General features: G+C 40.8%; 1 protein-coding gene across 2 annotated transcripts in view; it reads left to right on the top strand.

Annotated features, from left to right (window-relative positions):
- The window catches only part of LOC140734181 (myotubularin-like), a 134,871-nt gene that overhangs the window by 15,930 nt on the left and 91,068 nt on the right, over window positions 1–27,873 (top strand). For both annotated transcript variants that reach the window (XM_073057827.1, XM_073057828.1), the window contains exons 2-4: window positions 2,371–2,471; window positions 11,673–11,727; window positions 23,961–24,055. In XM_073057827.1, coding sequence (XP_072913928.1) covers window positions 2,406–2,471; window positions 11,673–11,727; window positions 23,961–24,055 — 216 coding nt within the window. In that variant the 5' untranslated portion in view covers window positions 2,371–2,405. The remainder of the gene's footprint in view (window positions 1–2,370; window positions 2,472–11,672; window positions 11,728–23,960; window positions 24,056–27,873) is intronic.

Genomic DNA, 27,873 nt, shown 5'->3' with positions numbered 1-27,873 from the left:
AGGAATATGCAGGTGTAATGCTGTTATTGCTTACTGGCACTCATGTGTTAAACTCATCTGTTAAAAATCAGTTGTGAAACAAATCAGAAATTTATCTGTGTTATTATTTTTTGTAAAGATTTCAATAATTAACAGTGATGTGAGCTTCAACATTTTACACTTCAGATTCAGTTTATTGTCATTTAGAAACCACAAATGCAATGCAGTTAAAAAATGAGATAACGTTCCCCCAGAATGATATCACAAAAGCATATGACAAAACAGACTACACCAAAAAATCCACGTAATGTTTGGCAATCCCCAATACAGAGTCCGGAGAGGCTGCTGTGTATTAATATCGCTCTACCATCTAGCACGTTCCCCGAAAAGGAGCTCCAAATCCACCAGACAAAAACAAGACCAAAAACTAAAGCTACAAGACCAGCACAAAACCACATAATTACAACATGTAGTTACAACAGTGCAAACAATAGCATAATTGATAAAAAAAAGACTATGGGCACAGTAAAAATAGTCCAAGATGTTAAAGGACTGTAAGTTCAAAAGAAATCACCACAGTTTCCACAAGTCCCCAAGGTCCCGACAGACTTGCCATCCCACGCCGGCGACAGAAGGGAGTATCCCTGCTATGGACTTCCAAGGCGCCGCCCAACTCAGCCTCGCAGACGCAACACACAATGGAAGCTCCGTCGAAACCAGCCTCGCAGACACAGCACACACCGAAAGCGACCTGACCGCAGCGGACTCCGAGTCTGTCGAACCTCCGAGCCGATGACCATCCCCTCTGGCACAGCTTCTCCGAGCACCATCCTCTGCCGAGCATATTAAGACGGCCCTGCCAACGGCCATCGGCAACGTGACCCCAAGGACTGGGGGCCTGTTCTTCCCAGCAGAGTTCTAGACCTCACAGCAGCAGCAGCAACGAAGAAGGTCTTCCTGGAATTTCCCGATGTTTCTCCGTGCTTCCACGTAAAATCTCATTGATAATGTTAAGCCACATTTGAATGAGATATACAATTTTTCTTTTAAATGATGTGGGAGTTTTTGGTCATTGTTGAAAGTATCTCCCTTCATTCCAAAGCTCATTCTTTAAACCAGGGGTTCCCAACTTTTTTTCTGCCATGGATCAATACCAATAAGCATGCAGTTTGTGGACTTGAGGTTGGGAATCCCTGCTTTGAAATATCATTTAATTTTCTTTGTTAATATGCTTTGCTTTTTAATTTAAGCCCATGCTATTACTTAAGTCTTTACTTTAAAGTGAGGTAAAAATAAAATACAATCTATCCTTATAAAAGCAAGGAGATAATGCTGAGCCATTATTAGACACTAGTCAGGCTGCATTTGGAGTATTGTCAACAGTTTCGGGCCCCATATCTCAGAAAGGATAGGTTGTCATTGCAGAGAGTCCAGAGGAGGTTCACAGGGATGATTCCGGGAATGAACAGGTTAACATTGGAGCGTTTGGCAGCTTTGGGACAGTACTCACTGGAATTTGGAAGAATGCGGGGGTGGAGGGGTAGAATGTCATTGAAACCTACCGAATGTTGAAAGGACTAGATAGGGTGGATGTGAAGAGGATGTTTCCAATGGTGGGGGTATCCAGAACTAGAGGGCATAGCCTCAAAACTGAGGGGCAACTCTTTGGAATGGAAGTAGGGAGGAATTTTTATAGCCAGAGAGTGGTAAATCTGTGGAATGCTCTACCACAGACTGCGGTGGAGGCCAAGTTCATGCCTATATTTAAGGCGGAAGTTGATAGTTTCTTGATTGGTCAGGGCACCAAAGGATATGACGAGAAGGCAGGTGTATGGGGTTGAGTGGGATCCAGGATCAGCCATGATGGAATGGCGCAGCAGGCTTGATGGACTGAATGGCCTAATTCTGCTCTTGCGTCTTGTGCTTTTCATTTCCTGGTTAATTTTCTGAACATTTTCAGACTGCTTGGCTACTCAGTCTGCTTGATGACATCAGTGGTTACTGGAGGCTCCAGATCCCCTAGAGATGTTGTCAAGTTGAAAAGTTACATCAGAAAAGAGGACTCAAATTTTAGCAGATTTGTTTGAAGGAGGCTGTGGAGGCTGTCTTGAAAGTCTGGTGGTTTAAAACCTTCTGGTTCATGGTTTCAAGCTTAAATTTTTAAGATGCAAATTGTATCTAATTGGAGCATAATTTGTTGATGTAAAATTACATTGAAGAAGTTCCTTTTCATGTTAAGGTTGAGCATGGATACGAATCTATTTGTCGACAAGATAAAAATCTATTACAAACATCTTGACATATTGCTTTGTACAAGGCACGTTAAAGCTTTGAGAAAGATTTTCACCCCTGCAGTTGTTGCTGTGGCTAACTGGTCTATTTCTATTGCAGTCGAATCTTTTTTCCTTCAAGAACCTGGGTAAAATATGGCATCTGCATCTTCCCCAATTGTATATTCCGCTTCTATACCAATCAACTCTTCAACTAAAAAGGTACGTTTCTCCCCTGTTTTTAGTATTGACATTTTCTGGTAACTGTATTTGCTACCACAGTCAGAAATCCTACATTTGAGCAATTAAATGGTTTAATTCACATGTCTGCCTATTTGGTATTGATAAGATGTTCCATTGTGTTGTATGTGAGACCAGTCCCATCCATAATCCGAACCCATTGATCCAACCACCTGGCAGTGCTGCTGCTTTCCTCACATGGGTAAAAAAACAGAAATTGCAATGTTAACAGCTGTTTTCTCCCCCTGCAGTGTCAGGACTTAAAAAAATTGGTTTGATTTGTTTTATTACTGTCACCTGCAGAGGTACAGTGGAAAAGTTTGTATTATATGTCATCCAAAATAGATCAGTTCGTTACAACAGTGCATTGAGGTAATGCAAAGTAAAACACGAACAGTGCGTAATAAAGTGTCACAGTGCAGTGAAAATGTATTGCAGGTAGACAGTAAGGTGCAATGTTATAACCAGATAGACTGTGAGGATCAAGTGTCCATCTTATTGTACTAGGGAACCAATCAGTGGTCTAGTGGGGTAGAATCTGTCTTTGAGCCTGCTGATACTGTATGTGTTACCAACGTTTTGTACCTTTTGCCTGATGGGAGAGAGGAGTAGAGAGAATGTCCTGAGTTGGTGGGATCTTTGATTATGCAGGCTGCTTTCCTGAAACTATGTGAACTGTTGACAGTCCAAGTGAAGAAGACTAGTTCCTGTGAGGTGCTGAGTTGTGTCCGCAGTTGTCAGTAGTTTCTTGCAGTCAAGTGCAGAGCAGTTGCCGCACCAAGCTGTGATGGTGCATTGGTGCATATGAACTAAGGACCAGCCAGCAGGTGTTTGCTCTCCAGTAGACTGACATCTGCAGCAGCGACACTGTGGGTTCAGGTGCTTTGGAGGCTGTCAGTAGGGAGAGGGGAAGCAGGAACGTGACATTGCAATCCTGTTCTGTTCAGAATGGGCATTCAGTATGTTGGACTCACTAACATTGTTACTGACGATGCCACCTGACTTAGTTTTGTACTCCATCATTGCTTGTTAGCTCTCGCATTATTGGCAGCTGGTCTGGGACTCTATTGTAGACTAATGTTGTCTGTTGACATCTCTGATAGCTTTATGGAGCTCGTATGTCAATTTTTTGTAAAGAAAATGTCACCTCATTTGAACGTTGCAGTCTGAGACTTTAATAGGGAGTGGATATCTTGGTTTATCCATAGTTTCCAGTTTGGGAACACGTAGATGGTCCTTTTGCCAATAGTCAGTGCAAATGGTGACATATTCGTCTAGGCTGAGTTCTGAGTCTGTGAGCAAAGACCAATCTACTGACTCAAAGCAACCATGTGGAAGCATGGTGGCATAACAATTAGTGTAACACTTTACAGTGCCAACTGTAAGATCAGGGATTCAGTTCCCACAGTTGTCTGTAAGGAGACTGTGACTATGTGGGTTTCCTCCCACCTACCAAAGATGTACGGGTTAAGCTTAGTGAATTGTGGGCATCCAGTGTTGGCACCAGGAGCATGGCAACACTTGTGGCTTTCCCTAGCACATCTTGGACTGTGTTGATCATTGACACAAAGTATCTCACTGTATGTTTTTAGATTTACATGTGACAAATAAAGCTAACCTTAAGCACAAGAGGCACTGCAGACGCTAGAAATCTAGGGCATTACACATAATTAATGGGGTCAGGCAGCTTCTGTGGATGGGAATAAACAGTCAACGTTTTGGGCCAAGACCCTTCATCAAGCTGTTTTTTAGATTTGTTCCTCAGTATTATTTTCTGTACTGGATTGTCATGTTTCAGCTTCTGTTTGTATGCAGGGAGAAGGAGCACAGCCTCGTGGTCTTGATTATTGGGATAGATTATAGCATTGCAGTTGGTGACTGACTTTGCTCATTTAGCTAAAAACTTGGACAGGTATATGGATGAGAGGGGTTTGGAGGGATATGGTCCAGGTGCAAGTCAGTGGGACTAGGCAGAAAAATGGTTCGGCACAGCCAAGAAGGGCCAAAAGGGCTGTTTCTGTGCTGAAATGTTCTATGGTACTGAATGTCTCAGAATGGAACTTCTATTAAATGTTGCACAAGACGAGACTTTAAATAAAATATCATTCTCAGTTTTGTGCATTAGTGGAAAAGCTAAAGAGCATAGCCTGAGAGATGATGTGAATTTTGGTTAAGAGCACTTTTTAAAATAAAATCTTCAGATGCTTCAGTTGTGTGAACATAGCCTTCTAGTTTAGTTCCAGCTTTAAAAGCAATAGTATTGGTCTTGCTGGGCATTGAAAATCAGGAAGGTTCTACATTCCAGCCTTGATCAGAGTTAAGTTGATTCAGCTGGAGTGGAAATGCTGTAATATTATTAGTCTCAATGCCCCCTACTATAGAACAAGGTTTTGGATAAAATCAGGAGCGCTACCAGATTGCTATCCAGTGACTAACTGGAAATTGAGTAAGGAGGGTCTGGATGAGAACAGAAGGCTGTGCTCAGCTTTGATGTCCTACAAAGTTGAGTTGCCTGTTAACTTTGCTAGTCTACAGTAGTGAAGAGCAGTTATTTGGATAAAATGCAGAATGAGTTAGCCCCTCCAAAACAAACACAGAATGAGTTACCATCTCAAGAGGGGGATAGAGGGAAGAAGTGTCATTGAACTAAGACCAAAAAGTATAATGCATGCAGATTTTGATTTAAAAACCTTGTGAACCCAAGAACACTACCTCACTATTTTTGTGCTACTTATTTAATTTAATGGGAGTCCTTGTGCAGGATTCCCTAAAGGTTAATTTGCAGGTTGAGTCTGTGGTGAGGAAGGCAAATGCATTGTTAGCATTCATTTCAAGAGGACTAGAATATTAAAGCAAGGACGTAACGTTGAGACTTTATAAAGCACAGATGAGTTCTCACTTGGAGTATTGTGAGCAGTTGTGGGCCCCTTATTTTAGGATGTGTTGAAACTGGAGAGGGTTCAAAGGAGGTTCACGAAAATGATTCCAGGATTGAATGACTTGTCATATGAAGAGCGTTCGATGGTTCTAGGCCTGTATTTGCTGGAATTCTGAAGAATGAGGGGTGACTTCATTGAATCCTTTGAATGTTGAAAGTTCTTGATAGAGTGGATGTGGAGAGGATGTTTCCTGTGGTGGGAGAGTCTAAGACCAGAGGACACAGCCTCAGAATAGAGGGGTATTCTTTTAGAATGGAGATGAGGAACACATACAAAATGGAGAAACTCAGCAGGCCAGGCAGCATCTATGAAAATAAAGTACAGTTGATGTTTCAGGCTGAAACCCTTTGGCAGGACTGGGGAAAGAAAGCTGAGGAGTAGATTTAAAAGGTGGGAGGAGGGGAGAGAGAAATGCCAGGTGATTAAGTGGAATCTGGAGGAGGAGGGATGAAGTAAAGAGCTGGGAAGTTGATTGGTGAAATAAGGTGAGAGAGGGAAAAGGGGATTGGAAATGGAGAAGGGGGGCATTGGGGGTATTACTGGAAGTTACAGAAATCGATGTTCAAGCCATCAGGTTGAAGGCTATATGGAGACTACATGAAATATAAGGTGTTGTTCCTCCAACCTAAATGTGGCCTCATCAGGACAGTAGAGGAGGCCATGGACTGACATGTCGGAATGGGAAGTAGAATTAAAATGGGTGGCCACCTGGAGGTCCCGCTTGCTCTGGTGGATGGAGCATAGATGCTTAGTGAAGCAGTTTCCCAATCTATGTCGTGTTTCACCAATATACAGGAGGCCACACTGGGAGCACCAGACATAGTGTATGACCCCACTAGACTCACAGGTGAAGTATTGCCTTATCTGGAAGAACTGTTCGGGGCCCTGAATGATAGTGAGGGCAGAGGTGTAGGGGCAGCTGCAGCACTTGTTCCAAGATAAGTTCCTTGCATGGAAGATTACAAATGAAATGTTCATTTGATATTTGGCTGACCTAGAATATCTAATATTAAGTGCTGACCATTCTACTGACCAAGACAGTTCTCCTCTGTGATCCTGACCACAGTGTACAAACTGCAAAAGCTGACTCTAATCAGGCACTCGAGGTATTGAATGCTGCCATCAAACAAGAAACAGTCCACCCCGATGCACTTCAAATCATAGTCGGAGACTTCAATCAGGCTGGTTTGAAGTAATTTCTGGCCAATTATCATCAGGATATAACCTTCAGCACCAGGGATCCCAACACATGAGACTACTGCTACACTATAATAAGGAATGCCTTCCATTCTATGCTCAGATTGCTCTGCGAAGCAGTCCTCCAATCTACGTTGGGTCTCACCGATGTATAGGTTCTGGCGGACAGAGCGTACATGCTCAGCGAAGCGGTCTCCCAGTCTATGTCAGGTCTCATCAATAAACATAGTTCTCTCTCCCCCCTCCACCTTTTGAATCTATTCCTCAGTTGTTTTTCTCCAGTTTTGCTGAAGGGTTTTGTCCCAAAACGTCAACTATACTTTTATCCATAGATGCTACTTGGCCTGCTGAATTCCTCCTGCATTTTGTGTGTGTTGCTCAGATTTCCTCTTGTTTGTGGAGATGAGGAATTTCTTTAAGATTATAAGACATAGGAGCAGAATTAGGCCATTTGACCCATTGAGTATCTCTGCCATTTAATAATGGCTGATCCTTTTCTCTCCTCTTCAGCCTCACTCCCCAGCCTTCTCCCATGACCTTTGACGTCATGGCCAATCAAAAACCTATCAAGCTCTGCCTTAAATACAGCCAATGACCTGACCTCCACAACAGCCTGTGGTAATAAATTCCACAAATTCACTACCCTCTGGCTAAGAAATTTCTTCACATCTCCGTTTTAAATGGACATCCCTCTATCCTGAGGCTGTACCCTCCTGTTCTAGACGCCCTCATCATGGAAAACATCCTTTCCACGTCTACTCTGTCTAGGCCTTTCAACATTCGAAGGTTTCAATGAGATTCCCCCACCCCCCGCCATCCTTCTAAATTCCAGTGAGTACTGACCCAGAACTATCAAATATGCCTCATATGATAACCCTTTCATTCCTGGAATTATCCTTGTGAACTTCCTCTGAACCTGCTCCAATGCCAGTACATCTTTTCTAAGATGAGGAGTCCAAAACTGTTCATAATATTCAAGGTGAGGCCTCACCAGTGCCTTAAAGCCGCAGTATCACATCCCTTCTCTTGTATTCTAGACCTCTTGAAATGAATGCTAACATTGCATTTACTTTCCCCACCACCGACTCAACCTGCAAGTTAACCTTTAGGGTGTTCTGTACAAAGACTCCCAGTCCCTTTGCATCTCGTAAACACAAAATACACTGCATATGCTGGGTTAAAGCAACACGCACAGCACGCTTGTGGAACTCAGCAGGTCAGACAGCATCCGTGGAAACAAGCAGTCCTGACGAAGGGTCTCGGCTCGAAATCTTGACTGTTCGTTTCCATGGATGCTGCCCGACCTGCTGAGTTCCTCCAACATGTTGGAGGATCCCTTTGCATCTCAGATTTTTGGATTTTCTCCCTGTTTAGAAAAAAGTCTGCACATTTATTTCTACTACCAAAGTGCATGACCATGCATTTTCCAATATTGTATTTCATTTGCCATTCTCTTGCCCATTCTCCTAATCTAAGTCCTTCTGCATCCTACCTGTTTCCTCAACACTGCTTGCCCTTCCACCAATCTTCGTATCATCTGCATATTTGGTTAGAAAGCCATCTATTTATTCCATCATCTAAATCATTGATATACAGCATAAAAAGAAGCAGTTCCAACACCGACCCCTGTGGAACACCACTAGTCATTGGCAGCCAACCAGAAAAAGGATCTTTTAATTCCCACTCACTGCCTCCTACCAATTAGCCAATGCTTTAACCATGCCAATAACTTTCCTATAATGCCATGGGGTCTTAAGATGGTGATCAGCCTTGTGTGGGACCTTTCAATGTTCTTCTGAAAGTCCAAATGTACAACATCCCCTCCGTCTCCTTTATCTATCCAACGTGTAATCACAAAGAATTCCAACTGGTTCATCAGGCAAGGTTTTCCCATGCTGACTTTGTCCTATCTTGTCCTCTGTCACCAAGTACTCCATAACCTCATCCTTAACAATTGACTCCAACATTTTCCCAAACACTGAGGTCAGGCTAACTGATCTATAATTTCCTTTTTGCTGCCTTCTTCCTTTCTTAATGATTGGAGTGACATTTGCAATTTTCCATCCTCTGGTACCATGCCAGAGTCCAATGATTTTTGAAAGATCATTACTAACGCCTGCACAATCTATACCGCTACGTCTTTCAGAACCCTAGGGTGCAGTTCATCTGGTCCAGGTGACTTATGAATGGTAGGTCTTTCAGCTTTTTGGGCACCTTCTCCCTTGTAATAGTAACTGCACTCACTTCATTTCTCTCACACCCTTCAACATCTGGCACACTGCTAGTGTCTTCCACAGTGAAGACTGATGCAAAATACTCATTTAGTGCATTTGCTGTCTACTTGTCCCCCATTATTATTTCTCTGGTCTCATTTTTTAGCAGTCCTATATCCACTCTCATCTCTTTTTAAATTTTTACATACCTGAAAAAGCTTTTATTATCCAATTTGATACTTTTTGTTAGCTTACTTTCATATTTCTTTTCTAATGATTCGTTTAGTTGCTGTCTGTAGGGTTTTAAAACCTTCCCAATCCTCTGTCTTTGCATTCAATTTTGCTTTGCTATATTCCCTCTCATTTGCTTTTACATTAGCTTTCACTTCCCTTGTCAGCCACAGTTGTACTATTTTGCTATTAGAGTATTTCTTTGTTTTTGGAATACATCTATCCTGCACCTTCGTCATTTTTCCTAGAAACTCAAGCTATTTTGCTCTGCTGTCATCCCTGCCAGCATCTCCTTCCAATTTCCTTTGGCCAACTCTCTCATACCACTGTAATTTGCTTTACTCCGCTGAAACACTGCTACGTCAGACCTTACTTTCTCCCTATCAAATTTCAAGTGAACTCAAGTCATATCGTGAGCACTGCCTGCTGAGGGTTCTTTAACCTTAAGCTTCCTAATCACCTCCAGTTTATTACATAACACCCAATCCAGTATAGCTCTAGTAGGCTCAACAATAAACTGCTCGAAAAAGCTATCTCGCAGGCATTCAACAAACTCATTCCTTTCTAACCTGATTTTCCCAATCAACCTGTATGTTGAAATCTCCCATGACCATCATAACAATGCCATTTTGACATGCCTTTTCTATTTCCTGTTGTAATCTGTGGTCCACATCCCAGCTGCTGTTGGGAGCCTTTTACCCTTGCAGTTTCTTTATTCACCCCACAAGGATTCAACATCTTCCGATCCTATGTCACATCTTTCTCCTGATTTGATGCTATTTTCTTTTACCAGCAGAGCCATGCCACCCACTCAGTCGACCTTCCTATCCCTCCAATACAAAGTGTAACCTTGGACATTCAGCTCCCATCTACAACCATTCTTCAGCCACGATTCAGTAATGGCCACAACATAATAGCTGACAGTCTGTAATATTGCAACAAGAGCATCCACCTGATTTCTTATTCTCCGTGGACTGGGATATAACACTTTTAATGCTGCATTTGCTACCTTTTTGATTCTGCAACTCTAATGCACTGATGCATGAATACACACCCTACTAGCTGCAATTATGTCCTGGCGTCTGCCTGCCTGCCCTTCCTGACAGTCTGACTGCATGCTATCTTTGCAATTTTACCATCTGTCCTATCCTGAGTCCCTTCACTCCAGTTCCCACCCCCTCTGCCAAATTAGTTTAAACCCTCCCCAACAGCTCTAACAAACCTGCCCACGAGAATATTGGTTCCCCTAAGGTTCAGGTGCAACCTGTCACTTTTGAACAGGGCACACACCTCCCCCCGAAGAGATCCCAATGATCTCTTTTGTCAGAGAGTGGTGAATCTATGGATTTCTTAGCCACAGGCAGCTGTAGAGACCAAGTCTTCCTGTATATTTAAGGCAAAGGTTGATAGATTCTTGATTGGTTGGGGCATGAAGGAATATGGAGAGAAAGCAGGAGATTAGGGCTGAGAAGAAAATTGAATCAGTCGGGATGAAATTGCGGAGCAGACTTGATGGGCCAAATGGCCTAATCCTGCTCCTACATCTTATAGTCTTGTATGTATATTTGTAATTTATAGTATTTTATATGTATTGTGATGTACTGCTGCCGCAAAAAACATTTCATGGCTCATGTCACTGATATTAAGCTTGATTCTGATTCTGTGATGATTCTTGCACAGACTCTGGGAAACCAAATACATGATAAAAATAGCTGGTAAGGTCCCATTCTTCAGCTGCAGCTCATAAATGCAGAAGTAAAATTGAAATAATGCTGCTGAATAATCAGCTGTTTCAGGCTGCAGTGGTGCAGATAGAAACAGTTAATTTAACATGTAGAGCATGAGTCGTGTAGAAGTGGCAGTGAGAAAGTTAAAGATTGAGTTGATCATCAGTTTTAGAGAATGGTAGGAAATGATAATAACCAGCAACACCAAAATGCAGCCTGTCCCACTTTATTACCAAACTGCTTTGCTAAAAATTAAAAACATTCAACACGTCATCTTCTCTTGGCCAGGACCAATATCATACATCATTCAGATTGTTTTGAACTCCACCCTATCACAAACATAGCTTTTGCTCTCTTCCCACCCAGTAATTTAAAGCACAATCATTTTCTAACTTAGTTCGGATGAAATATCTTCGACTTGAAACATTAACTCTATTTCTCTCTCCACCAATGTTGCCTCACCTGCTGAGTGTTTGCAAAGGTGATATAAAGTTTATTCTGTGATTATTATTTATGGGTTAATTAGTTAATGAGCTTTCACAATATGCATAATAAATGGAGCTGGATTTAACCACTTGGCCCTTCAAGCTGGATGTTGTCAATTCTTAAAATCCCTTTGCAACATTTTGTGGTGAAATGTGATATGAAGTAATAACTTAGTATTATTTTTATGGTAATGGAATGTTTGGAGAAAATAAACATTGACATTCACAACCTGATCTCAAAGTGCAAAAAGTGCTCAACTGGATTTTGATAGTTGTGAAGTTCTAAGATTTATATTCGTTATGCTGTGGGATGACCAGAGCTACTCACCACTGCAGTGTACGCCTTTTAGGTAAATAGAATTTAAGGGATTAATTTGGCTTTTCTTTACAGGCACAGCAAGCAGAGGAGGTACCACTATTACCAGGAGAAGATATTAAAAGTACAGGTAAGATAACATAGGCTGTAATTTTTGTTTGAAGCAAATCTACTTGCTGTAAATGATTATAATATCCTTAACTCCATATATTTAAATGCAAGAAGTATCGTAGGAAAGGCAGATGAGCACAGGGCATGGATCAACACATGGAATTATGAGTGAAGCTTGGTTGCAGGAGGAGCAGAACTGGCAGGGCAGTATTCCAGGGTTTGGTTGTTTTAGACAGAGTGGGAGGGATTAAAGGAGGACGGGTGGTGCTACTAGCCAAGGAAAATCTCACGGTACTGCTCAGTCAGGACAGACTGGAAAGTCATCTGTGAGGCATTATGGGTGGAACTGAGTAATAAGAAAGGTATGACCATGTTAATAGGGCTATATTACAGACCACCCAATAGTCTGAGGGAATTACAGGAACAAATTTGTAGAGAGATAACGAACTGTTGCAAGAAACATAATGTTGTTGACTTTAACTTTCCACACATTGACTGGGAATTCCATACTGTAAAAGGACTACTGTAGATGAGAGAGAGTTTGTCAAATGTGTACAGGAAAATTTTCTTCATCAGTACATAAAAGTCCCAGTGAGAGAGTGTGCAGTATTTGATCTGCGTTTAAGGAATGAGACAGGGCAGGTGACAAACGTTTGTGTAGATGAATACTTTGAAACTAATGGCGTGTGATCACTAGATGCAAAGTAAATACGTAAAAAAGATAAGTCTGGTCTGTGGGTTGAGATTCTGGACTGGAGAAAGACCAATTTTTATGTTATCAGAAAGGATCCTTCAAGTATTGATTGGGATAGACTGCTTTCTAGCAAAGGTACACTTGGTAAGTGGGAGGCCTTCAGAAGTGAAATTTTGAGGGTACAAAGCTTGTATGTGCCTGTCAGAATAAAATTAAAGATAACAAGTGTAGAGATCCTTGGTTTTCAAGAGATGTTGAGGCCCTGGTTAAGAAGTAAAAAAGGAGGTGCACAGTAGGTATAGGCGGATAGGAACAAATGAGGTGCTTATCGAGTATAAGAAATGAAAGAGAACACGAGAAATAAATCAGGAGGACTAAAAGAAGGCATGAAGTTGCCTTGGCAGACAAGGTGAGGAAGAACCCTAAGGGATTCTAGAGATGTGTTAAGAGCAAAAGGATTTCAAGGGACTATATTGGTCCTCTCAAAAGATCTGAATGGTAATCCATGTGTGGAGCCAAATAAATGGGGGAGATCTTAAATGCATTTTTTTTGCATCTGTATTTAGTCAAGAGATGGGTACAGAGTCTATAGAAGAAAGGCAAAAAGGCATCAACTTCATGGATTCTATACAGGTTACAGAGGACAAGGTGTTTGCTGTTTTGAGGCAAAGTAGGATGGATAAAATCCCAGAGCCTGATGAGATGCTCACTCAGACCCTGCGGGAGGCAAGTGCAGAAATCGCCGGGGTCCGAGCAGAGATAATTAAGTTATCCTTAGCAACAAGTGAGGTGCCGAAGGATTGAAGGATAGCCACTGTGATTCTCTAAAAATAATAGGCTGGTGAGCCTGACATCAGTAGTGAAAAAGTAATTGGAGGGTATTCTAAGGGACTGGATATATGAATATAGCCATGGACTGGTTAAGGATAGTTAGTCAGCATGGCTGTGTACATGTAGGTAGCATCAGTAGGACAAACCAGGGTAGGTTTTACATAGTGATCACTGGGGCATTGAGGAGTGCAGTAGGACAAAAGTATCCGGGAATGCAGGTCCACGATTCCTTGAAAGTGATGTCACAGGTTGATAGGGTGGTATAGAAAGCTTTAGGTGCATTGGCCTTCATAAATCAATGTATTGAGTGCAGGAGAGGGGTTGTTATGTTGTAGAAAACATTGGTGAAACTAATTTGGAAAATTGTGTGCAGTTTTGGTCATCTGCCTACGTGAAAGATGTTAATAAGGTTGAAAGAGTACAGAGAAAATTTATAAGGATATTGCGGGGTCTGGAAGACCTGAGTTATAGTGCCTATAAAAAATATTCTCTCTGCCCACCCCCCAGAAGTTCAGAAGTTCTCATGTTTTATTGTTTTACAACATTGAATCACTGTGGATTTAATTTGGCTTTTTTGATACTGATCAGCAGAAAAACGCTCTTCTGTGTGAATGTGAAAACAGATCTCTGTAAAGTGATCTAAATTAATTACAAATATAAAACACAAAATAATTGATTGTCTAAGTATTCACCTCCCCCCCCCCCCCCCAATGTGACAAACCAAGTAATCACTGGTGCAGCCAATTGGTTTTAGAAGTCACATAATTAGTTAAGGTGCCTTAGCTATATATAAACCTGCATGCAGTCAAGGAGTTTCAATTGATTGTAGTACAAATACACCTGTATCTGGAAGGTCCAACCGCAGGCGAATTAGTATCCTGGCAAAAACTGCAGCACGAAGACAAAAGAACACTCCAAGCAACTTTGCAGAAAGGTTATTGAAAAGCAGAAGTCAGGAGATGGATGTAACAAAATTTTCAAGTCACTGAATATCCCTTGGAGTACAGTTAAGTCAATCATCAAGAAATGGAAAGAATATGGCACAGATGTAAATCTACCTAGAGCAGGCCATCCTCAAAATCTGAGTGACCGTGCAAGAAGGAGACTTGTGAGGGAGGCCACCTAGAGACCTATGACAACTCTGGAGGAGTTACAGGCTTCAGTGGCTGAGATGGGAGAAACTGTGCATACTACAACTGTTTCCGGGGTGCTTCACCAGTCTCAGCCAGAAAGCAGGTGGGAGACTCTGAAGTCAGCTGGAAGAAGGTTGTATGGTCTGATGAAACCAAAATTAAGCTTTTTGGACATCAGATTAAACACTCTGGTGTAAGTCAAATACTGCACATAATCAAAAACACACCATCCCTACCGTGAAGCATGGTGGTGGCTGCATCATGCTGTGGGGATGTTTCACTGCAGCAGGCCCTGGAAGACTTGTGGAGGTAGGGGGTAAAATGAATACAGCAAAATACAGGGAAGTCCTAAAGGAAAACCTGATGCAGTCTGCAAGAGAGCTGTGACTTGGGAGAAGATTTGTTTTCCAGCAAGACAATTATCCCAAGCATAAAAATACAGCTACACAGGAATGCCTTAAAAACAACAAAGTTAATGACCTGGAGTGGTTAAGTCAGAGACAAGACCTCAATCCAATTGAAAATTTGTGGCTGGACTTGAAAAGGGCTGTTCACTCATGATTCCCTTACAATCTGACAGTGCTTGAGCTGTTTTGTAAAGAAGAATGGGGAAAAGTTGCTGTGTCCTGATGGGCAAAGCTGATGGAGACCTATATACACAAAATCAAGGCTGTAATTGCTGTCAAAGGTGCATCTACTAAATACTGACTTGAAGGGGGTGAATACTTATGCAATCAATTATTTTGTGCTGTATATTTGTAGAGATCTGTTTTCACTTTGAAACTAAAGTGACTTTTTCTGTTGCTCAGTGTCAATAAACTCGAATTAAACCTACTGTGATTCAATGTTGTAAAACAATAAAACATGAAAACTTCCAAGAGGGGTGAATACTTTTTATAGGGACTGTATATGGAAAGATTTAATAGGTTGGGACTTTATTCCTTGGAACATAAAAGATTGAGAAGAAGTTTGATAGAGGTATACACAAGTATGAGGGGTATAGATAGGGTAAATCCAAGCAGGCTTTTTCCACTGAATTTGGGTGGAACTACAACTAAAGGTAATGGGTTAAAGGTGAAAGGTAAAAAGTGTAAGGGGCACCGGAGGGGAAAATTCTTCCCTCTGAGGGTTGTGGGAGTGTGAAATGAGCTACCGGTACAAGTAGTGCATGCAAGCTAATTTCAGCTTTTAAGAGTAGTTTGGATAAGTACATGAATGGTAAGGATATGGAGGGCTGTGGTCCTGGTGCAAGTGAGTTGGCAATTTGAATGGCTTGGATGGACAGGATAGGCCAAAGGGCCTGTTTCTGTGGTCGTTTGTGTATTTCAGAAACTGCTGGGATTTTCATGCACAGCAATCTCCAGAGTTTACACTGAATAGTGAAAAACAAAATAACATTCAGGAGTGGCAGTTCTGTGGACAAAATCACCTTGTTAATAAGAGAGGTCAGAGAGAATGGCCAGACTGGTTCAAACTGGCAGGAAAGCAACAAGCAACTCAAATAACCACATTATAAAAGTGGTGAGGGGAACAGCATCACTAATTGTACCACAGGTTGAACCTTGAAGTGGGTGGGCCACAGCACCAGAAATCCAAAAAAGTACACAGTTACATAGGTGCAAACACGAGGAAATCTGCAGATGCTGGAAATTCAAACAACACACACAAAATGCTGGTGGAACACAGCAGGCCAGGCAGCATCTATAAGGAGAAGCACTGTTGACGTTTCGGTCCTGACGAAGGGTCTCGGCCCGAAACGTCGACAGTGCTTCTCCTTATAGATGCTGCCTGGTCTGCTGTGTTCCACCAGCATTTTCTGTGTGTGTTGATGGTTACATAGGTGTTACTCTGGTTGGCAATCAGTGGTGAGTGGTGTGTCACAGGAGTCTGTGCTGGGCCCACAAACTGTTAACGATATACATTAACGATCTAGAAGAGGGGGCCGAGTGTAGTGTATCTAAGCTTGCTGATAATACTTAATTGAGTGGAAAAGCAAATTGTGCAGAAGATGCAGAGAGTCTGCAGAGAGATATAGATAGGTTAAGTGAGTCAAGGGTCTGGCAGTGGAGTACAATGTTGGTAAGTGCGAGGTCATCCACTGGAAGGAAAAATGAAAGAGCAGATTATCATTTAAATAGTAAAAAAAAAGTGCATGCTACGGTTACGTATCCAGGCAACAATAAATATATGTGAGTTAGGCAAGGGTTTTTATAACAAATAACACGTTTATTAAACACTGAAAACAAACCCCCAAAAGTAAACAAATCACTAACGTAACCAGAAATCAGCTGCTGTGCGGCAGCTTAAACAGTTCTTAAAGCAATGAAGCTTACAGTCCTTAAAGCGATGTTGCAAGAACAGTTCTTTAAAGTAGTATTGCCAAAAGTTCAAAATGCTCACAGTCCATTTAAAGGAGAGACTTTTTAAGACGATTTAAATTCTCTTTCACGTCGTTTTCTTCAGTCCCCAAAGTCGAACTTTTCCCACGAAGAATTTTATGAAACAAAACGGCTTAAAGGCACTGACCTTTTCTTCCACACTGTCCTCAATCTTTTCTGGTATTTCCCAGAGATTAACACGAGAACAGTCAACGAAATCCTTCTGAAATGAGGATCAAACAAAGGTCGAACCCGTTTCACCGTCGAAATCGATTCTCCTTGATCTTTAACTCCCGAACTCCGATCTTCACTCTCCACTGATTCTTAACCAACAGTATTATAAAGAAACTGCTGGCAATGACCTTTTAAACTTTAGGCATTAGATAAAACTTCATCTTTCAACTAAACTGCGTCATCACATTAAATCACGCAGTGGCATGAAGTCAACATGGCAAATCCAGCCACGGACTGCCCCACCTCACAGGGAGGGGTCCTCCTCTTATACCCTGTAAAAAAACAAAAAAAAAAGAAAGCCAAAAAAACCTGTCACATGATCTCTACTGGCGGGAAAATGACGTCACTCCACCATCACAAGACCATTACCTCAAGTCCAGTATAGCTTCAACCCCTACGTAACACCTCCCTCCAAAAAAACATTTTTGGTCTGACAAGAACAAAAATTTTAACAGTTACTTACAAGAAAAACAAATGTATAAATTTTATAACATACACAATATACAATACCATCACATAACATCTTACAACTCACAATACAGTAGGAGTGTTACAATTGGAAAAAAAACCACTCCGTAAAAAAAATTACATTGTACATTCAACATCGAGATAGACAATCAGCAACCACATTATCTTTACCTTTAATATGAGTTATCACAATATTGTACTCTTGTAACATCAAACTCCAATTTAATAATCTTCTGTTTTTGCTTTTCATCTTACTCAGAAAAACTAACTGATTATGATCAGTGTAAACAATAAGTGGTTTTTGAGTTGTACCAACATATACCTCAAAATATTCTAAAGCTAAAACAAGAGATAACAATTCTTTCTCTATTGTCGAATAGTTTCATTGATGCTTATTAAATTTCTTAGAAAAGTAAGCTACTGGATGATCAACCTCATCACCCTCATTCCTTTGCATTAATACTGCTCCCGCAGCCTCATCACTAGCATCTACAGCTAATGAAAAAGGGTTTTCAAAGTCAGGTGCCTTAAGCACAGGTTGTTGACATATCATTGTTTTCAATTTTTCAAATGCTTCTTGACAAGGCACTGTCCACACAAACTTCACATTCTTCTGCAAAAGATTAGTTAATGGAAGGGCAACATTAGCAAAATTCTTACAAAATTTTCGATAATATCCTACCATTCTCAAGAACCTTCTGAGAGTTTTTTCCCCCGTTGGAGTGGGAATCTCTAAAATTGCCCGAACTTTTGCCTGAACAGGAGCTACCTTACCTTGACCCACAACATAACCAAGGTAAGTCACAGTGGCATGTCCAAATTCACTCTTAGCTAAATTAATAGTTAAGTTAGCTTTTGAAAGCCTTTCAAACAATTTCTCCACCGCAATAATGTATGCTTCCCAAGTATCATTTCCTGTCACTAAATCATCAATATAAGCATCAGTATCTTTCAATCCCTGAATCACAGAGTTAATCATCCTCTGGAAAGTACCTGGGGCATTCTTCATCCCAAATGGAAGAACATTATATTCATATAACCCAGATGGAGTTACAAATGCAGAAATCTCTCTACCTTTGTCCGTTAATGGAACACACCAATACCCTTTCAATAAATCAATCTTTGTAAGGAACTTTGCTTTTCCAACTTTATCTACACAATCATCTACTCTAGGAATTGGATATGCATCTGTTTTCGTTACAGCATTCACCTTCCTATAGTCCGTCACAAAATCTAATACTACCATCTGGTTTTGGCACCAATACACATGGTGAACTCCAATTCGAGTTAGAATGTCTAATAATATCATTCTCTAACATGTATTCAATTTCTTTCTCAGCAAGTTCACATTTTTCAATGTTCATCCTATATGGATGTTGTTTAATAGGTTTGGCATCTCCAACATCTACATCATGTGAAGCTATAGTAGTCCTTCTCGGAACATCTGGAAACAAATCCTTATATTTAAAAATTAATTCCTTCATCTGTTGTTTCTGCTCTAGCTGTAAATGTGCTAATTTCTCATCAATATTTTCCACAATGGTTGAATTTGGTAACCTAACAGAAACAATGTTGGATTTAGAATGAATGTCAGATGAATCTTCTATCATGTTCCTAGTTACATCAAACTCATTCTCACTAACCACAACAGTCACAGTATCAGATTGTTTCTCAAAATATGGTTTAATCATATTTATATGGCAAAGGTGTTGACCTTCTACGATCTGGAGTTTTTATTACATAAGCCACATCATTAATTTTAGACACAATTTCATAAGGACCATGAAATCTAGCTTGTAAAGGATTTGTCTGCACTGGGAAAAGAACCAACACCTTATCTCCAGGCTTAAACATCCTCATCCTAGCTTCTTTATCATACCAAGTTTTCATTTTCTCCTGAGCCAACTTTAAATTTTCCTTGGCTAAGCTACAAGCTTTATGTAACCTGTCCTTAAATTTCAAAACATAGTCCAACAAATTAGTGTGTACTTCCTTACTAATCCACTGTTCTTTCAATAAAGCTAAAGGTCCTCTAACTCTATGCCCAAACACAAGTTCAAATGGACTAAAACCTAAGGATTCCTGTACCGATTCCCTTACTGCAAACAAAAGTAAGTTTATACCCTCATCCCAGTCACTTTCATTTTCCACACAATATGTCCTAATCATATTCTTGAGGGTAGAATGAAACCTCTCCAAGGCACCTTGCGATTCTGGATGGTATGCAGACGAAGTGATTTGCTTAGCTCCCAATTTATAAACTATCTGTTGAAACAATCCAGACATAAAATTACTGCCTTGATCAGTTTGTATTTCATTAGGTAATCCAAAATAAGTAAAGAATTTTATAAGAGCCTTTGTCACAGTTTTAGCTTTTATATTCCTAAGTGGTACTGCCTCTGGAAGCCTAGACGAAGTACACATGATAGTCAACAAATACTGATAACCAGTTTTTGTCTTTGGTAATGGACCAACACAATCTACAATAACTTTAGAAAACGGTTCACCAAATGCTGGAATAGGTTGTAATGGAGCTACTGGTGTAACTTGATTTGGTTTACCCACAATTTGACAAGTATGGCACATTTTACAAAACATCGCCGCATCTTTTCTTAGACCAGGCCAGTAAAAATGTTTTAAAATCTTGTCCACAGTTTTCCTTACCCCTTGATGTCCACCTAAAGGCACACTATGAGCTAAAGTCAAAATCTCATTCCGATAAACTTTAGGGACAACTACCTGGTAAACAACATTCCATTCCTCACTTGCAGGAATTGTAGGCGACCTCCACTTCCTTATCAACACTCCTTTTTCCAAGTAATATCCTACTGACACCTTCTCAATTTCACTATCTAGTAAAGCTTGTTCCCTTAATTTTATAATCTCAGGGTCTCTATTCTGCTCTGCTATCATCTCCTTCCGAGACAGAGATAAATCTTCATAGTCAGACATACTCCCAGAATCTTGTTCAAACAACGAAGGTAAGAAAGTCTCTGACACATCCTCAAAACTCGAATCCTGAGTTGAACAGTCATGAGTAACAACCTCATTCTGCACATCAATCTTTTTAGCCATAGCTCTAGTCACAACACAGGAAGAATCTGTGTTAGAATTCATCTCTGGCTCCTCTGACTCCATTGTCAAATGCACTTCAGGAAAAACTTGTCCACCTGCCAAGTCATTACCTAACAATAAAGAAATACCCTTCACAGATAAGCTATGCTGTAATCCTACTTTAACAAATCCTGTAACTAACCCTGACTTTAAATTTACTTTAAATGTACAGGCATAAAATCACTCCCAACACCTCTTATGTAATTTACCTCACCAGTATCAGACTCTTCATTAAACTTCAACACACTGTCTAACATCAGTGATTGAGAAGCTCCAGTATCCCTAAGGATTTTTATTGGCACCAGAGTAGATCCTTCTTTCAAGGATACAAACCCTTCAGTTATAAAATGATCATATCCCTTTCTAACTTGGTCAGACTCTAACAAAACCTCATTTGTGTTTATCAAACCCTGTAATTTTACAGGTGCTTCAGTATGTTGCACACAAGCATCTGGAACTGCTTCCTTCTCTTTCTTTTTCAATTTGAAACAGTTAGCTATTACATGGCCAGGCTTCTTACAATAGTTACAAATAAGACCAAACTGTCTTTCCTTCACAGGTTTTCCTTCCTCCTTACCTTCCTCATTAACATCTGATTTAATTTCTGATTTACCTTGAGTCTCCATGTTATTTTTCCTCTTAAAAATTCTGCCCTGAGGAAATTTATTCTTATGGATTAAAACATACTCATCAGCTAATCTAGCACAGTCCTGCAATTTATCAGTATCCCTCTCATTTAAGTAGGTCCTTACTTTAACAGGAATGCTTCTTTTAAATTCCTCCATTAAAATCAGCTCTCTCAATGTATCATAGTCCCCATTTACATTTTTAGAAGAAACCCATCTCTCAAAACACACAGCTTTATCATAGGCAAATTCCACATAAGTCTTTTCCACAGACTTCTTCAAACTTCTGAATCTTTCTCTGTATGCTTCTGGGACTAATTCGTACGCTTTGAGAATATGCATTTTCACAATATCATAATCTAATGCTTGCGCAGCAGTTAAAGCTGTGTAAACTTGTTGTGCTTTGCCTTTAATTACACTCTGTAACAACACTGACCATTTATCTCTCGGCCACTCTGACATCCGAGCAATAGTTTCAAAATGTTGAAAATATCTTTCCACTTCTGTTTCACTAAATGGAGGGACCAATTTAATTTCTTGACTAGCAACAAACGGCTTTCTAGAACTAGAAGACTGATTCCCAGACCTTAATTCCTCCATTGCATAATCAAATTCTCTCTTTTTCTGATCAGCTTCCAATTTACAACGCTCCAATTCTGCTTTACTTTGTTCCAACTTCATTTGCTCAATTTGCAACTGCATCTCCATGTTACTTATTGGAAACGACTCTAAAATCGATTCATCAAAAACACCCGAATCCACAAAGTGTGACGCGAATTTTCTCTGTATTACAGCCTTTGACGTAGTCTGCAAAATACCTTTAAGATGCAATTTACTAGCTATCTCAGATACCTCAGTTTTTTTCGCCTTCGCTAACAACTCCGCGCCTGGCGAAGCCAGAAACTCATCAATATTCATTGTTGCCGAATACCACTCACAAGCCAATCAAACAAAAGAATCGAGTATTCCCCGTTTCCAAAACACCGGGATCCAATCCGGACGCAGCCCCCATATTTATGTTACGTATTCAGGCAACAATAAATATATGTGAGTTAGGCAAGGGTTTTTATAACAAATAACACGTTTATTAAACACTGAAAACAAACCCCCCAAAAGTAAACAAATCACTAACGTAACCGGAAATCAGCTGCTGTGCGGCAGCTTAAACAGTTCTTAAAGCAATGAAGCTTACAGTCCTTAAAGCGATGTTGCAAGAACAGTTCTTTAAAGTAGTATTGCCAAAAGTTCAAAATGCTCACAGTCCATTTAAAGGAGAGACTTTTTAAGACGATTTAAATTCTCTTTCACGTCGTTTTTCTTCAGTCCCCAAAGTCGAACTTTTCCCACGAAGAATTTTATGAAACAAAACGGCTTAAAGGCACTGACCTTTTCTTCCACACTGTCCTCAATCTTTTCTGGTATTTCCCAGAGATTAACACGAGAACAGTCAACGAAATCCTTCCGAAATGAGGATCAAACAAAGGTCGAACCCGTTTCACCGTCGAAATCGATTCTCCTCGATCTTTAACTCCCGAACTCCGATCTTCACTCTCCACTGATTCTTAACCAACAGTATTATAAAGAAACTGCTGGCAATGACCTTTTAAACTTTAGGCATTAGATAAAACTTCATCTTTCAACTAAACTGCGTCATCACATTAAATCACGCAGTGGCATGAAGACAACATGGCAAATCCACCCACGAATTGCCCCACCTCACAGGGAGGGGTCCTCCTCTTATACCCTGTAAAAAAACAAAAAAAAACAAAAAAAAAAACACCTGTCACATGATCTCTACTGGCGGAAAAATGACGTCACTCCACCATCACAAGACCATTACCTCAAGTCCAGTATAGCTTCAACCCCAGTCACGTGACAAGGGTACCACTGTCACGGGTACGTAACACTATTGTGTAGAGGGACTTGGGAGCACTTCTGCACAAATCACAAAAGGTTGGTTTGCAGGTGCAGCTATCAAGAAGGCAAATGGAATGTTGGCCTTCATTGCTAGAGAGATTGAATTCAAGATCAGGGAGGGTACTGTATGCAGTTCTGCTCTCCTTACTTGAAGAAGGATACACTGGCTTTGGAGGCAGTGCAGAGGAGGTTCATCAGGTTGACTTCAGAGAGGAGGGGATTAGACTATGAGGAGAGATTGAGTCACCTGGGACTACTCGCTGGAATTCAGAAGAACGAGAGGTGATCTTCTAGAAACATATAAAATTATGAAAGGGATGGATAAGATAGAGGCAGGGAAGTTGTTTCCACTGGTAGGTGAGACAAGAACTAGGAGACATAACCTCAAGATTTGGGGGAGTAGATTTAGGACGGAAATGAGGAGGAACTGCTTTTCCCTCAGAGTAGTGAACCTGTGGAATTCTCTGCCCAATGAAGCAGTGGAGGCTACCTCAGTAAATATATTTAAGACAAAGTTGGATAGATTTTTGCATAGTAGGGGAATTAAGGGTTATGGGGAAAAGACAGGTAGTTGGAGATGAGTCCATGGTCAGATGAGCCATGATCTTATTGAATGGCTAAGCCGGCTCAACGGGCCAGATGGTCTACTCCTGCTCCTATTTCTTATATTCTTATGTAGCCGTTTTATTAGATACAGAAGGTATCTAAAAGTGGCCACTGAGTGCATTTTCTCATTATTATTGCAGTTATGTTTTGAAATGGTCATATTTCTCTTACATGTTAAGACTTTTTATAAACTGTTTTGAAAGTGCTAGTTCCTAATAGCTAATGTGAGTTATTATTTCCTTGTTTCCTAGAAAAGGAAGTGATCTACATTTGTCACTTTAATGGGCCTAAAAAGGGGGTGGTACATATTACAAACTACAGGCTTTTCTTTAAGAGTGTTGAAACGGTAAGTTTATTTTTATTTTCATTTATTATAGAGAATCTTTAGTTCTATTATATTTCGTTGTGTCAAGTGTGAGTGAGGAAATCCCTACCTCTGTATCTCATTTTTGTGTAACTTGTTTACTCAAAGCCACTTTTGTTACATATGCATGGATCAAGAATGACGATGGAGTTGTGTGATTAAAAGGTTTTAGGGACTCATGTTGGTAATGGTACACGCTGGGTAAGTTATAATTTGAAAGCAATGAACTGGGCCCGCTGAGCTGAAAACTTGTGCACGCAAAAGCTGGCGCTCAAAGAAGAGTGCTCCCTCACATAGCAGACCAAATTGATTCACTGTGTTATTAAATGGCCACATGCGCACTCATCATATTCTCACATTCAATCTGATAGGGTACACAGTTCTGTGAAAATCATCTTCATGGCTCAGAATCCTACTTAATTCTAGCAACTTCTTCCCATAACCACTTGCCACTGTGAAGTGTAACTTTAATCAAGTCTTGAATACAGTTTATGTAAAAGAGAAAGATATCTCTGTTTGCACCCACAAAAAGAGAGAAAAAAAGGTGGGGGGGAAAGAATAATAAATACATAAGAGATGGGGTAAGAAGGGGAGGGGACATTAACGGAAGTTAGAAAAATCAGTTTTCTCTAACTTATGTTAATGCCCCCTCTCCGTTTCACCCCATCCTTTATTTATTTATTCCCCCCCCCCCCCGTTTTTTTTTTCTCTCTTTTTTCTCTCTCTGTCACTCTCACAATCACTCCTTGCCTGCTCTCCATCTCCCACTGGTGCTCCCCTCCCCCTTTCTTTCTCCCTATGCCTCCCATCCCATGATCCTCTCCCTTCTCCAGCTGTGTATCCCTTTTTGCCAATCAACTTTCCAGCTCTTAGTTTCATCCCTCCCCCTCCTGTCTTCTATCATTTCGGATCTCCCTCTCCCTCTCCCACTTTCAAATCTCTTACTATCTTTCCTTTCAGTTAGTCCTGACGAAGGGTCTTGGCCCAAAACGCCGACTATACTCCTTCCTATAGATGCTGTCTGGCCTGCTGCATTCCACCAGCATTTTGTGTGTGATGCTTTAATTAATTTAGATCACTTTGTAGAGATCTATTTTCACTTTGACACAAAAGTGTCTTTTTCTGTTGATCAGTGTCAAAAAAAACCGAAATTAAATCTGCTGTGTTTCAGTGTTGTAAAACAATAAAACATGAAAACTTCTGGGGGAGGGGGGGGGGGGAATAATTTTTATAGGCACTGTATGCATCTGTACTGTCCAGATTTTGTAGGGTTGCTTGAAGAGGCAGTGAAATGGCATCTGCTGTGGATCTGTTGTGTCGTTAGGCAAATTGGAGAGGATCCAAGTCGCTTCTTCAGCAGGGATTGATATTTTTCATCACCAACCTCTCAAAATGCAACATCATTGTGGATGCAAGTTCTACTGGACAATAGTCATTGAGCCAGGTTACCACATTCTTCTTGGGCTCCGATAGTTGAAGCCTGCTTGAAGCAGGTGGGTACTTTGGATTGCCAAAGTGAGAGGTTAATGATATTGGTGAACACAGCAGCTGGTTGATCAGCATAGGTCTGTATTACTCAGCTAGGCACCCCGAATGGGAAGATGCTTTCCATGGGTTCACCTTCTAGAAGAATGTTCTCAATTTGGCCTCAGACTGAAATCACGGCCATTGGGGGTTGAGGAGTTCATGAAGCTTCATCCATGTTTTAACAGTCAAAGCGAGCATAGAAGTCATTGAGCTCTTCTGGAATGAAATTTTTTGTCATCTGTGTCGCTTCGTTTCACTTTGTTAAGATTCAAGCCCTGCCACAACTGTGAAATATCCTTCAGTGGTTCAAGTTTGGTCTGGAATTGCTGCTTCACCTGTGAAATGACTTTCCAAAGGTCCTACCTGGTCCCTTTGTATCTTGGTTGCTAGACCTGAATGCCACTAATTTGGCCCTCAGCAGGTTGCAGTCTCATGGTTCATCCAGGGCTTTTGGTTGGGGAAGACTAAATGATTTTGTGGGGACATACTCATCTGTGATTGCTTTTATAAAATCAGTGACAGTCGTAGTATATTTACGCAGATGATCTGAGTCCATTGACTCAAAGCAGTCCTCTAGCCATTCCTCTGTCTCTTCATGACCACCTCTTTGTTATCTATCTCAGGAGCTTTGCTCTACCTGTGTGGAAGTAAGAGAAAGACTGCCAAATGATCAGATTTCTCTGAATGTGGTCTGGGCATGGAATATAAGATATTCCTTATTATAGTGTAGCACTGGTCTCGTGTGTTGGGATCCTGGGTGCTGCAGGTTATATCCTGATGATAATTGGCCAGAAATTTCTTCCAACCATCCTGGTTGAAGTCTCTGACTATGATTTGAAATGCGTCGGGGTGGACTGTTTCCTGTTTGATGATGACAACATTCAGTATCTTGAGTACCTGATTAGTGTCAGCTTTTGTCAATATGTAAACTGTGGTCAGGATTACAGAGGAGAACTGTCTTGGTAAGTAGAACGGTCAGCACTTAATATTAGATATTCCAGGTCAGTCAAACATCAAATGAATATCTGATGGAACTTGTATTGGAACAATTGCTTCAGCTGCCCCTACACCTCCTTCCTCGCTATCATTCAGGGCCCCAAACAGTTCTTCCAGGTGAGGCAACACTTCACCTGTGAGTCTGTTGTGGTCATATACTGTGCTCAGTGCTCCCATAGTGGCCACCTGTGTATCAGTGAGATCCAACGTAGATTGGGAGACTGTTTTGCTGAGGATCTACACTCTGTCCGCCAGAAGAAGTTGGATCTCCCAATGGCCACCCATTTTAATTCCACTTCCCATTCCCATTTCGACATGTCAGGCCATGGCCTCCTCTGCTGTCGCGTTGAGGCCACTCTCAGGTTAGAGGAACAACACCTTATATTCTGCCTTGGTAGCATCCTACACCAATCAACTTCCTAGCTCTTTACTTCACCTCTCCCCCTCCCTGTTTCACTTATCTTGTGTTTCTCCCTTCCCTCCCCTCACCTTTTAACTACTCACCTTTTTTTACTCCAGTCCTGCTGAAGGTTCTCGGCCCAGTACTCTTTTCCATAGATGCTGCCTGGGCTGCTGAGTTCCTCCAGCATTTTGTGTGTGTTCCTTTAAATTTTCAGCATCTGCAGATTTTCTCTTCTTTATTTACATTTTGTTAGTTCATATATCAATACATCGTTGTGCCCTAATTGTGTTTTCTGGGTTGGTTTATTGCCACATTGTCAACTGCAAAGTTGTGCTTAGCCAAACAAGATGGGGCCAAAAGTCAGAATACTCCAGATAAGGGGTTCCTAACAGACCTTTGCTTAATCGTATTGGTCCATGACTTTAAAAAGTTTGGGAACTCCTGCTGTCGATGCTGGAAACCTGTAACAAAGAACAGAAAATACATCATCTGCAGGAAGAAAAAGTTGATGTTTTAGATCAAAGTCTTGTAATCAGATAGATATTTTAATTTGGAGAGAAAGAAGAAGGAGGATGATGAGAACAAAGAGTTTAGTGATGTATCTGTGATGGGGTGCAGTCCACGAGTTACTGAATAGCAAAGTGGTTGTAGTGCCAGCTGAGAGGAGGCGTGAAGCCTCGTTAATCTCACGTGATTTTTCTGAGAGAAGTGTAAATAGCACAATATGAATGAAGGCAGAGGAGGAGTTGAAAAAATAAAAATGCTCGAACTGTAAGATATTCATCTGAGAACTGAATCACTACAAATGCTGAAAGCCAGAAGCAAACATGGAATGCTGGAAATGCTCAATGGACCTTCAATCTGAAATGTTAAC

Source organism: Hemitrygon akajei, chromosome 10, assembly GCF_048418815.1.
Source record: "Hemitrygon akajei chromosome 10, sHemAka1.3, whole genome shotgun sequence".
Taxonomy (NCBI): Eukaryota; Metazoa; Chordata; class Chondrichthyes; order Myliobatiformes; family Dasyatidae; genus Hemitrygon; species Hemitrygon akajei.
Note: the sequence above shows the minus strand (reverse complement) of the source record. Positions and strands in the feature narration are given on the sequence as shown.